The 12947-nt window shown below is 42.7% G+C and overlaps 1 protein-coding gene across 1 annotated transcript in view; it reads right to left on the minus strand.

Moving 5' to 3' along the window:
• Acsl5 (acyl-CoA synthetase long chain family member 5) overlaps positions 1 to 12947 on the minus strand; it is a 49534-nt gene that overhangs the window by 19894 nt on the left and 16693 nt on the right. The window contains exons 2-3 of the mRNA XM_027406994.2: positions 11576 to 11760; positions 8433 to 8541 (exon numbers count right to left, since the gene is read on the minus strand). Of these exons, the coding sequence (XP_027262795.1) occupies positions 8433 to 8541; positions 11576 to 11731 (265 nt within the window). The 5' untranslated portion in view covers positions 11732 to 11760. The remainder of the gene's footprint in view (positions 1 to 8432; positions 8542 to 11575; positions 11761 to 12947) is intronic.

Genomic DNA, 12947 nt, shown 5'->3' on the forward strand with positions numbered 1-12947 from the left:
TTGAAAGCGAATCAATTCTAGCTGTAAATTGTTTGGACCAGACAATATAAAAGAGCACCCAGAAGAGGCAAAGACACAAAGAATAAATCTAGCAAGAATCTGAATTTTTCTAGTATCCAGGAAATTTAAGGGCAAACATTTAGGAACTATTACAAGATAGGGTAGTTCAGTATTGATTCCACAGCTACCACAGCAAGTCAGGCAATCAGGCCACCAGTATGGATTAGCCATGTAACATGAAAAAAATAAGTTGCACAAATAGACACAAACAATCTGTATTAAATGAGAGAGAAACTGAGCATCTCTATAATAAAAATATGCTAATAAAAATAAAAATATGAGTCATCATCATTCTTACTATAGCATTATTAATACTATTTCCTTCCATTGTCCCTGTACACAGATGTGCTCTGAAATGAACAGAGAAATTTGGTCCCATGCCTCCATCCCCATTTCCTATAAACATTTCCATGCTATCTTTTCTCTGTAGAGATTTCCACAGCCATCTGATGGAGGACTCTCCAGTAGTTGACTTCTTTCATTGTGGATCTGTATAATAGCTCCAAGTTCCTGAGTCCCTCTAAATGCTACGGTAAATATTGTCACATTTACCATTTCAATTTAGAATATCCCCTTAAGCAGTGTTCCTAAGTATGAAATAAAAAGGTTGGTTAGTTTTTTGTCAGCTTGACACAAGCTGGAGTCATCTGAGGAAAGGGAACTTCAACTGAGAAATTGCTCCATCAGATTGGCTCATGGTTGGGCCTGGGGGCATTTTCTTGATTAGTGATTGATGTGGGAGGTCCCAGCCCACTGTGGGTGGTGCCATCCTTGGGCAGATGAGCCTGGGTTGTATTAAAACTCAAACAGGTAAGCAGCCCCCCACCACGGTTTTTACCTCTGTTCCTGTTTGAGTTCCTGCCCTGACTTCCCTTAGGAAGTGACTATGAAGAGGAAGGGTAAGCCACACCCCTTTCCTTCCCAAGTTACTCTTGGTCATTTTTATTTTTTCACACCAATAGAAAGCAAAGTAGGACAGAAGGGGTTGGAACTTTGGTCACCTAGCTCTGTGCTACTTGGCAGGACTGTTGTGAACATTCACTTCTGTCCAGACAATTGGGTTTTGACACACCCATAGATGTAAATAGTGCTATTTAAAATTGATTTGGGGGCTTTATAGATTGGAAAGTTGTTACTTTCATCTGTTTTAGCAGATAATGAGACTGGACCTTTCCCAGTATTTTTATAATGATCTATTCTCATGAATCAGCTGTTCCTGTACTTTATTTGTTTATCTGAGAGCATCTTTTAAGATGGGGAGTCTTACACAGACCTGTAAGAACACAGGCTTGGCTTCAGCATTTCCAAAATTTGTGCCTCACAATGGACAGTAAGACACTTATAAACATCTAAACCTCTTGGCCTGACTTAAAACCAGAACAAGTCTGGGGGATTCTGGGGGTGTGGCTGAGTGGTGAGTGTGGTTCTGGCAGGCACAGGGCCCTGGGTTCAATCCTCAGCACCACCAAAATAAATAGGGAGGAATGAGTGACAGTCCAGGAACTCAGCCATGTCGCTGAGAAGAATTCAGGTCTTGCCCAGGGAATCATCGCTGACAATTGGGGCAAAATGTGAACTTCTCAATCCAGTGGAAAGAGATAACCATTCTGATTGGGGGGATATAGAGAAAATGAGTGAGGAAACTGAAGGGACACTTTCACTTCTCTCCCTGCTGAAACAGCTATGGGAAGTTCCAGAAGTAAAATCCCAAGCCAAAATACTCCCTGGAGTGTATCAAGTCCTGATATGCCCATTGACCATAGTCGCTAATCCCCAAGGGCTGTGTCTCTGGGCCCACCAATGAGATCCTTCGTCCTGATACTAGTCACTAATGACAACCACTGTCGATTGACAGCATAGGCTATAGCAGGCACATTAAACACCTGGTCTTCATGACCATTGTCGTTCCCACTGGACTGAGAATTATGAGGGACTTGAAACTCACCTAATAAGAGGGGGAGTCCATGCATGTGGGGGAGGCTCTTCCACACATTCTCATTACTTCCTGATTAATAAAACTGCTAGCAGAGGCCCTAGCCAAGGAGCAAGTCAAATAATTAGCCCAAAGGGGCAACAGCTCAAATCTCATTAAATTCTATGCCCGTCATCTTGAGCTTGCAAACTCCTGACCTCTTTGTTTAACTTACTCAGCTTGGACTTGGTTGGGTTCTAGGGTGTGGCTAGCTTCAAAGAGTACAGTTGAGAATAACACCACAGCTAGGTGGACACCCAAAGCTAAGCAGGGTTTAAACTGCATGCAGAATCCCCAGAAGTCCTCTTCTTAACTCTTCCTAGATCTCAATTCCTGGAATTCTGATTCAATGGATAAAAGTTTGAACCATGAGTGCACATATTAACCAATGTTCCCAGATAAGTCTGGGCACTAAAAGGACTGACTGATACATCCAAACCCCAAGTAACATCAGAATGGTTGTTTTCTTCTACAGCGGTAGCCAAGCCAGTCCATAAGCCTGCTTGCATAATAGGCTATACTAGCCCTACCACTTGAATTCTCATTTAAATTTTTCAAAATGTCCTCTCAGTCACATATAACATGTGGAATGACTTGTTTTTTTTTTTTTTTTTTGGTGAAAGACAGAACATAGAACTTCTAAAATCACAAAGGAAATTTCATTTTAGCCATCTATCATCTGAAGTCCCCAGAGAAATAAAGCCTTTAACATTTGATTTGCTTTCTTTTTTGTCTGCATGGAATCCAAACAAATGCTGATTTAGAGCCAGAAGTACTAAGCAAAGGCTCTTGTGAAGACATCTTATGGACAGTTCTCTTAAAATAAACTTACATGATTTTGTATCTACAAAATCTAGGAACTACAACTGAGAGAAAACCTGACATTTGCTTTCTGAGACTGATTTGATTCACTTAATATTATTATTTCCAGTTGTATTCATTTTCCTGCAGACAACACACTTCACTCTTTTCTAAGGCTGAAAAAATTCTATCATTTGATAAACTGTATCAAAACAATGCACTGTGCATCCAATCTGCATTTTAAAAGTCATAGCGTGGAATCTGCTCTAATTTTAAAATCAAAACAGATAGGTATGCCTTTGTGTGACCAGGAGGTTGTATTTATTTATTTATATATAGTCTTGTATATATACACTGAGCAAAAAAGGAAAATAAGCAAAAAGGTGAAATAAGCAAGTAAGTTTAGCAAGTCGTCTTAGGATTTCCATTGTTGTGATGAAACACCATGACCAAAAGCAACTTGGGGATAAAGGGGCTTCTTTCACTTACATTTCCAGGTAACAGTCCATCACTGAGGGAAGTCAGGACAGGAACTCAAACAGGACAGGAACCTGGGGGCAGGAGCTGATGCAGAGGCCATGGAGGGTGCTGCTTACTGGCTCCCTTCCCCTGGCTTGCTCAGCCTGCTTTCTTATAGAATCCAGGGGTGGCAGCACCTGTCATGACCTGGGATCTCCCTCATCACTAATTAAGAACATGTCCTCCAGGCTTGCCTACAGCCCAGGCTTACAAAGGCGTTTTCTCAAATGAGGTTGTCTCCTCTCAGATAACTCAAGCTTACGTCAAGTTGACATTAGCTAGTACACAAGTGCAATATTATGTTCCAGTTCTCAGTTTAATTTTTTATTATTGTTTTATTGACTTTCTGTATTTATCATCATACATAATAAATTTAAATTGACATATATATCTTTTCCATAAATATTTCAGCATTTACCATGCAGAATGTCTTTTGCACCCAAATCTTTGGCAAAAGAAAATGCTCATCTCAGTAACTTACATTTCAAAAAATAATATTTAAGAATTCACCTGTGAGGATATTTTTGTGTTCTGCTCACACAAATTATTTCTTTATGGACATGCCATTACACCATGCACTGAAAATTTGCCAAGTCTACACTTTGAACAATATCTAAAGTCATTTTAGAAATGTACTATCTTACTCTGAATAAACAATATGCAAAGAAAAATTTGTATATTGTATGATGGGGGATGTCCTTCTGTGTATATGTCTCTCTTATTGGTTAATGAATAAAGCCCTGTTGGCCAATAGCACAGCAAGATATGTGGGGCTAGGAGTCCAGGAGGATTCTGGGAAATGTAGTAAAGACACAGTCACCTTGTGATCCCAGGAAGATAGGATGCTAAGGCCAGCGACCTCAATAAGGTAAGTCTTTATAAAAATATATAGATTAATGGTTATGGCTAATAATTAAGACTGAGCTAGCAAATAAGAAATCTTAGTCATTGGCCAGCAGCATTGTAACTAATATAAGTCTCTGTGTGTGATCTTGGGGTCCTAACATGGTGACGGAACTCAGGTGGCTGGAGGAAAGAGTTATCGTTACAAAATGGCGCCCACGTGGCTTTACGAACCTCCACATAAAAACTTCACAAAAGCTTAAAAAGGGATTTTAGAAGCAAAAGAACAGAGACAAGCACAACTTCTTGGTAGCAGCATTTTCTCGGGTGGTCTCTGTTTTGCTAGAGACAAGCAGAGACTCGAGCGGCTCCCTTAAGGGAGGTTTCCTGGCTCAGCATAAGCTGAAAAAACCTCTTTTAAGAGGCCCTGCTAACAAATGAATGGTGTGTACGAGCAGCTGCCAGTGGCGGTGACCACATCTCCAAGCCGGCAGCATGCTCCTTGATGGCAGCATAGACCAAGGCAGTGAGCACAGCTCTCAGTGCTGGTAGTAAACATACCACCACCATCTTGGAAAGATGGCAGCTAAAACAGCCATGGCTTTAGTTTTAGCAGTGCTGTTTAAGAGATAAAAGGCTCATGGCCAGAAAAAGATAAAGATATACAGTAAAGACAGGTTCAGAGGGGAAAAATAAGACCTTTTTGTGTTTAAAATATGCGGCGGCTTGTTAGAGAAAAGAAACAGGATAAAGAGAAAGAAAGAAAGAAAGAAAGAAAGAAAGAAAGAAAGAAAGAAAGAGATGAATGAAAGAAAAGAGGCCCGGTAGTGGTGGCACACGCCTTTAATCCCAGCACCCCAGAAACAGAGGCAGGCGGATTTCCACAGAGAAAACCTGTCTCAGGAAAAAAAAAAAAAGGAAAAGAAAAAAAAAGCAAGTAAAAGAAATAGAAAAATAAAAAGCCAGGTAAAGATGGAAAATGCTCACAGAGTCTGGATACTATATGTTATACTGTTGTCTTTAAATTGTTTGATTGTGGAGAAAAGAGCTACAGCTGCTAAAATACATTTGATTATAAGTGCTGCTAAATTAATCCAGCTTATATATTTTAAAAATGCTTTGACTTCTAAATTTAAATATAAGGACAGGTTACTTGGAAAAAGAATTTTTGCTTATGTTTCCACAGAAAATGTAAAGCTATGGATTCCTTCCAGACTAATATGGTTTGATCTAGCAAGACGCCCTGAAGCAGTGGCCCAACTGATCCTACATCCAAAACAGCTGAGATGATGCAGTTATAGACCTGGACAAGTTTCTGTGTTTTATCATGATCCCCATGGTATGGACATAGTCCCCAACCAGCAGGAAGCGGTTTGGAATGAATGAGCCCCAAATTCCCAAATATTGTTTATAAATGTTTGTTTTCATTTAAATGGGGTTAGTTATAAATGGTAATGATCATAGTCAATCTCTTTTTAAAGAAAAAAAGGGGAATAGGATATAGAAATGAATACTTTGCATTGGTTTAGATTTTCATTTATTGATACAACTTTAAGGTCAATTTTGTGATATGTGTATGTCTTCTCTTGTTTAGGTATTGTGCTTATACAGATCTTTTAAATGTAATGTATTAATTAAATACAGATCATATAGTCACCTATAATAGTCAGAACTTCTAATTAGGTTAGTTAGGTTTTCTAGATATACAAAGATGTATTTGAGATGGATAAATATTCTCCAAACCTTTCAAAGACCTATAGAATATATGGCATTTAAATGGCTTAGGGTTTTTTCATGACAGTGAGACACAACTGCTCCTGGCACACCAATTATGTCAGAAAGGAGGATGGACATCGAAGAAACTCAATATGGAGTTTGCCTTCAACATGACAAGATTACCCATTTGGGCAAGAAACTGCTCTTCCCTGGACTGTTTGATAAACTGGACATGCAGGACCCACAGGAAAATGACTGCTGAACTTGCAAAACAAGACAGTCCTGAAGGGTTCCTGCTTCATGGAGAAGTCTGCCAGACACACTGTGGCCTATAGGCTGAAGATGGATGCTCCAACATTACAGAGGAACTTTGGGTGACTGTTCAGGTAGCGAGATGTCTCTGTCAGATCTACAGTTATATATTATCATTCTGTGGTCTTTGATGGAGTTGAAGACAGATAGTTATGGTTATAGTTTTCTTTAATTATTATAAAAGATAAGTTACATATAAGACCTTAGACTCACAAAGATAGGATATATAATAGAATATTTTCTTTAAATCTTGCTAATTCTTACTTGATAACTGTTTTGTTATATATTTTATTATGTTAATGTTAAAACACTTTTTATTTAGACAGAAAAGAGGAGATGATGGGGGATGTCCTTCTGTGTATGTCTCTCTTATTGGTTAATGAATAAAGCACTGTTGGTCAATAGGAAAGCAAAATAGGTGGGGCTAAGAGTTGAGGAGAAATCTGGGAAATGTAGTAAAGACACAGTCACCATGTGATCCCAGGAAGATAGGATGCTAAGGCTGGCATCCTCAATTAGATAGGTCTTTATAAAATATATAAATTAATGGTTATGGTTGAATTAAGACTGAGCTAGCAAATGAGAAATCCTAGTCACTGGCGAGCAGTATTGTAACTAATATAAGATTCTGTGTGTTATTTTGGGGTCCTAACATAGCGCCAGAACTCAGGCAGCTGGCGGAGTTATTGTTACAATTGCACATACATGTGCAATTGTAACAATATGCATATATATTTATATATGTACGTATATCACATTTCCTTAATCCATTCTTCCATTCTTAGACACCTATGTTGGTTCTATACCTTAGCTATTGCAATGCTACTGCAATAAATACTGGCATGAAGGGTCTTTGTGATGTGCTGACTTGGAGTCCTTTGAGTAAATACTCAGGAATGCTGTAGCTGAGTCATTTTTCTTATGCGTTTTATTTTTATTTGTGAGGAACTGATCTCTTTGTACTTTATTCTAGGGAGAATGAGAGAATGTGCTAATGTATGTTATATACTTACATGAATGTGTCCTTATGTCAAAGTACCGTGTGCAATGAATATACACAATAAAAATTAAAAACAAGTGAATAATTTTTAAAGGGATAAAAAATAAAATCTTTCCTATGGAGGAGTGATGGGGGATGTCCTTCTGTATGCTGTGAACATATGTTTCTTGTATTGATTGATGAATAAAACTGGTTTGGTCAATGGACAGGCAAGAATTAGCCAGGCAGGAAATCCAAACGGGAATAGAGAAAGGTAGCAGGGGAGTCAGGGAGACACCATGTAGCTGCCCAGGAAGAAGGAAGCCCAGGATCACCAGGAAGCCAAGATCATGTGGAGATACACCAATTAATAGAAATGGGCTAATAATTAAGAGAGAGCTAGCCAAAAGAAGCCTGCGCTATCGGCCTAACAGTTTATGATTAATATAAGCCTCTATGTGTTTATTTAGAACTGAATGGCTGCAGGACTGAAGAGACAAAAATCTCCTGCAGAGGAGTAACTGTTTTTGTTAAAATATTGACCAACCTATCTAATAGAATCCATCAGACTGCAACCTAACAGACGTACGCTTAATACCAGCCCCAGCCTTCTCTACTTTTTTAACCTCATGAATGTCCTTGAATCCTGGAGTCTCCATTTCCTAATCTTGAAGATGGAGAGTACCAATAACTAGCTAGTAATTGTTGTGTAGATAACGTGTCCCATAGTTGTTGCATAGTTAGTTAATCTTGGGGGTTGACTACTGACTTGGTTCCCCTAGCCCCCAAGTCCCAGAGATAACTACTTAGTGTGATATTAAACGTGATGGCATGAGGTGGAAGTCAAGAAAGAGCCAAGAACATTTTTATGTCTCAGCTGTTAATCATAACTCTGGTTGTCTATGTGATTGACTGCCAGGGAATACATTATGAAAAAATGTTCTTAACCAATGCACCTGCCTACACAGTACTGGTCCATGCCTGGGCAGGCAAGCTTCCTGTCTGTTGAGCGTAGATTCAGAAAGCACATTGCACTGAACCCTGATGTGGAAGACCTGACCTCCCAGCAGCCCTCATTGTGATACGGTGCTTCCAGCCTCTCTGTCACTGTGGATCAGTGTGGAACACAACTTTCCCACTGTTGGAGGAGTAGAAGCCCAGCAGGGAGGACCAGGGTGAACCGAAGCCAGCCAGGGCTTCTTACAGACAAGGCCGGGCACTCAGGCTTACCAGACACAACAAGTCCTCTTTGGAAAATCTCATACACCGTCTTGGCGTCTGAGAAGTAATAAAGGATTAGCTCGTTATTCTTCTGGAAAGCCCCACGCCGTGCTCCTCCCTAGGACACAAGACCAAGGTTAGGCAAAGTCTGAGTTTCTCTCTATTCTCTCCAAAATGTTAAGGAGATACCATAATTGCTGACTCCTGAAGTCATAGAACACTGTCTTCCTCAGTCAACTTGTAAAATTACATTTGTTCATTGAAACTTTCATACATGTATGTAATTTGATCTGATCACTTTTGCCCCCTTACCCTCCCTGACCCTTCCCACTCCCCCTTCTCCCACTCCTACCAACAAGTCCCCTCTCACTTTCATAGGGGCTCGGAATCTGTATAAACTGATGGCATGACCACCCAGTGGCCTGGCTAAGGGGAAGGTTTTCATTGTAGAGAGCAGAAAGACCAGGCAGAGGCACCTGGAAGAGTTCAGAGCAGAGGGAGAATGGAGTAGATGAAAATGGCCAGCAGACTGGACGTGGCCACGAGAGGGGGGCAGGGAGTGGAGCTGAGAGAGAGAGAAATAAAAAAGCGGGGTTATAAGGAGAATGGGGGTGGTGGGAGCCTATGAGATGGAGGGAGTTGAGAGTAAGGGCTAAGACCCTAGCATGCACTTAGAATGTGTAACAGCTACTTTTGTGATAGTGAGGGAGCCTGGAGACCAGCACGGGCTGTGGTATGCTAATAGTTATCATAGACAGCCGTCAGTCCCTTCTGCCAGGGAGAAGTAATGTGGCTTCACTAGTTCTGAGGAATGCTGCTGCTGGCCTTTGTCTCCCATAGTCCAGGATTGCCTTTTGGAGTTTGGGAAATTAGAGTTTCCTTTTGGACCTGACGGAGTCCACGTGAGTATGAGTGAAGAACATTCCAGTGGATTGTAGGAAACTTGCCCTTGGTGACATGACTGAATACTCTAAGTTCCTATATATAAAGCAGCTTCCAGCAGTTGACAGTTGCCCAAGGGGAGGCCAGGCACAGCCCCCATGAGCGCCTCCTTCTTCCATGCTCAGACAGTTAAAAAATTAATGTTTTTACTTATTTATTGCATGCATGTGCATATGTGTTGGCATGTGGACCATACATGGCACACTTGTGGAGTTCAGAAGGCAACTTGGATTTGGTTCTCACTTTCTACTCCATGTGGGCCCTGCTAGGTGTCAAACCTGGGACAAACCGGTGGTGAGGCACCTATTTAACATATCAATTGGCCACCAGGTTCTCCCAGCATCCCCCAGTACTCAGTGTTACAGGGCAAGGCTGGCATAACATGGCCTCTACCCTAAACTTCTCCAGCCAAGGAGCTGGGTTGTCCTTCTCTATATAATGCAGTCATTTTGGTTACACAGGCCGTCTTGTCTACCCTTTACCTGCCTGGCCTCCTAAGGTGCGTGCGGATCATTTGTTTCTGCTGGCTCCTGCCATCCATCAAATCTGGTCCCAAATTCTCGGTTCACCTTCTTAGCTACTCTCCCCTCCGCATGCTCCCCTCCCACCCTGAAGTCTACAGCATGAGTGTTGAGTGTCTCTCCGGCTCCTAGAGCCTTCTATACGCTCCCAAGCAACCAGCCTGGGCGCTCATCTCACACCTCTCAGCTCCGGCCTGCTACACCCTTCTGGGTATCTCTACTACAGACACTTAGAGCCTCCCTTTCCCCCTGCCCTCTGGTCCTCTCTAGCTGTCTCTTGCCTTCCCCTAGCAATTCCAGTCCACCTCTAGTCTCACCTCTATGCCACAGCTTCTGCCTTCAGCTCCTTCCTCCTTCTTTTTTCTTTTTTTCAAATTCAGGCCCCAGGGGATTGAACTCAGAGAGTCAGCTCCTTTCCCCCTGAGCATCCCAGCAGCCCCTCAGTCAAGGTCTTAAACCTCAAAGTTGTGGTAGGGTCAGATTACATTTTACATGTATGTGTGCACATGTACATGTGAGTACATACATGTGTATGTATGTATTTTGTTGGGATAATGTCTAGGTGTGCATTCCACGGCACGTGTATGGGGGCAGAAAACAACTCTGTGAAGTTCATTCTCCCCTTCCATCCTTCCACAGGCTCTGGGGACTGAGCTCAGGTCACCAGCGGGCAGAGCAAGCACCGTTATCCACTGAGCATTTCACTAGCAAAAGCAGAAGACTTCCCAGAGTGGCCAGGCAAGTGTCCGAATCTGGCCTGCCTGTGTTTATATGAATAAAGTTTTATTGAACGCAGTCCTGCTCATTTATTTACACAGTTGCTGGTGCTTTCACACTGTAACAGACACCATGTGGCCAGAAAACTGACACAATTTACTGTCTTCCCCTCACAGAGGTTTCCTTGCTATAGGGGGATCAAAAGATAAGACGTAAACCACACAAAAATGAGCGGCATGGGCCTAGATGACAGCGATGTCTTTCCTAGGGGTGAGGAGGTAGTCACTGAAGGGGAGGTGTAAGATGGGGGCGGGAGTCAAATGAGCTGACAGGAAGGCTGAAAGGAGGTGGGTGACAAGTGGAGCAGGGGAAGGAGGCCTGAAAAGAACAGGAGGGGCCAACAGGCCGTGGAGAAGGGTTCTCCTTTCTCTGAAGAGGGCACAGGGTGAAAATGGGTTGTGCCGCTCGTGGAAGGTGAAGGAGGAAAGGATAGGCAGGAACATCCTGGTTACTTTCTCTCAGAGGTCAGGAGGGAACTGAGCATCTGTGTGGCAGACAGAGGAATCAATGAAACAGCTTCTCTACCGTTCTCACGCACTGGATGTTTCCTTGAAGCAGGTCTCCCAGCAAAGTATCTCTCTGAACAGCTAGGCAGTGCATGGTTTAGGCTTCATAGAACATATCTGAGCTGCCCTTTATAAACTATCCATTTAAGGATTTGAGCACTATCCTCGGCTTTCCATCCACAAAGAAAAGGGAGTGACTTCCAGCCTGTGGTCCAGACCACTGTCACCCGAGGCTCTAGTACTTGCTTTACTTTATTTCAAGGGAAATGTGCCAGAAGGAGAAATTTACATTTGGAGAGTGAAAGTTCACTTTCCCACATTCTCTCTGTTCGCATGCTACCTCCAGGTTTTGCATTGCAGTTTGTGTTCAGTCAAGCTGACAAACTGAAGATGGTGGGAACATTACCTCAATCCCCACAGACTGCTTGTCCAAGTCAATGAGAGGTAAGACTGGCTGAGGCCTGTTGATCAGCCACAGGAAGATGGCGGTTCCAAATGTCAGGAGGCAGATCAGGGCCGGGGTCGGAAGTGGGGAAAACAAGAAGTTAAAAATAAAAAGCATCTTTGTGAATACCAACAGGGAATTCAGACCTTAAAAAAAGAGAGAGAAGGAAAAAGTTAGAGGAAGTTCTGTTTACAGAGGTGCGTGTACATACACACACACACACACACACACACACACACACACACACACACACACACACAGACACTCCTGCTCTCCAAGCAGAGCTGGGCCTCTCTAGAATTTCTTGCACTGTTTACCTTAGCAATGCCGGAAATAATGGAAGCGATCTCCACCCTGGCCACTTGACCGTCCTCACACAAGGCAGAAAGGGTCAAAGAAGACAAGTTAATCATTTCCCAACTGTGAGAACCAACTGCCTCTTAGTTTGTGGCCCACAGAGCCTAGAAGGCCGCCTTGGCACCCAGTACATGCTAGTAGGAAAGAGTACGCCAGACAGCTTCCCCTGCTCAGCAGAGTCTGGCTCTTCCGTCTGGACTTCCCTTGGCATACACTAAACAGAAGGGACCTCGGCAGAGGTGACGTCACAGATTTCACAAATCAATCACTGTGTACAAAAGACATTTCCTGCTGGCCAGATAGGCCTTGCTTATTGCTTTCTGTTTTGAAGCACCAAGAGGATCACTAAGATTAACGGCGGCCGCACAACCTCCTGCATCCAGTATCCCGCCCCCACACCCATCTTAGGAGCCCTGAGGAGCCATCTTCCCCTGAGACAAACATGTGAAATACAGAGAAAGGCCGTCAAGAGTGTACTCAACACACGGTCGACAAATAAGGGCTTGGGCCAGGGAAGGCTCTTACAGGGACTGAAGCTGCCTCTCCCTAGCTTTCCCTAGCATTTCCAGCCACATTCTGCTACCAGGTCCTCTGCAGGAAGAACTAACTTGCGGGAAGGCCCTAAGAGCATCCCCATAAGGGAGCCAGCCATTCTTATGTCTGTCTATCTCATAGCTTTCAGACTTGGTTAGGCTGGTAGCAGCCAGTGAGCGCTGACACTGAGGCCACATGAAGAACCATTTCACAGACAACACACAGAAGCCTCTACTGGTACAGTGACTTTTCCGGGTTCTCTCACTGGTTTCCTTATCTTAGGAGGAGCTATAAAGCATATACCTTGTTGTTTTCTTATCATTTCTAGGCTCAGGACCCAGAAACCAAATATCTGAGGGCTTACAGATCACAGCAAATGAAGTTCCAGATCTGCATTCTTCAAACTTGATGGCAACACACGACAGAGCAGCATCTCAGAGTC

The sequence above is a fragment of the Cricetulus griseus genome, chromosome 3, assembly GCF_003668045.3.
Source record: "Cricetulus griseus strain 17A/GY chromosome 3, alternate assembly CriGri-PICRH-1.0, whole genome shotgun sequence".
NCBI lineage: Eukaryota > Metazoa > Chordata > Mammalia > Rodentia > Cricetidae > Cricetulus > Cricetulus griseus.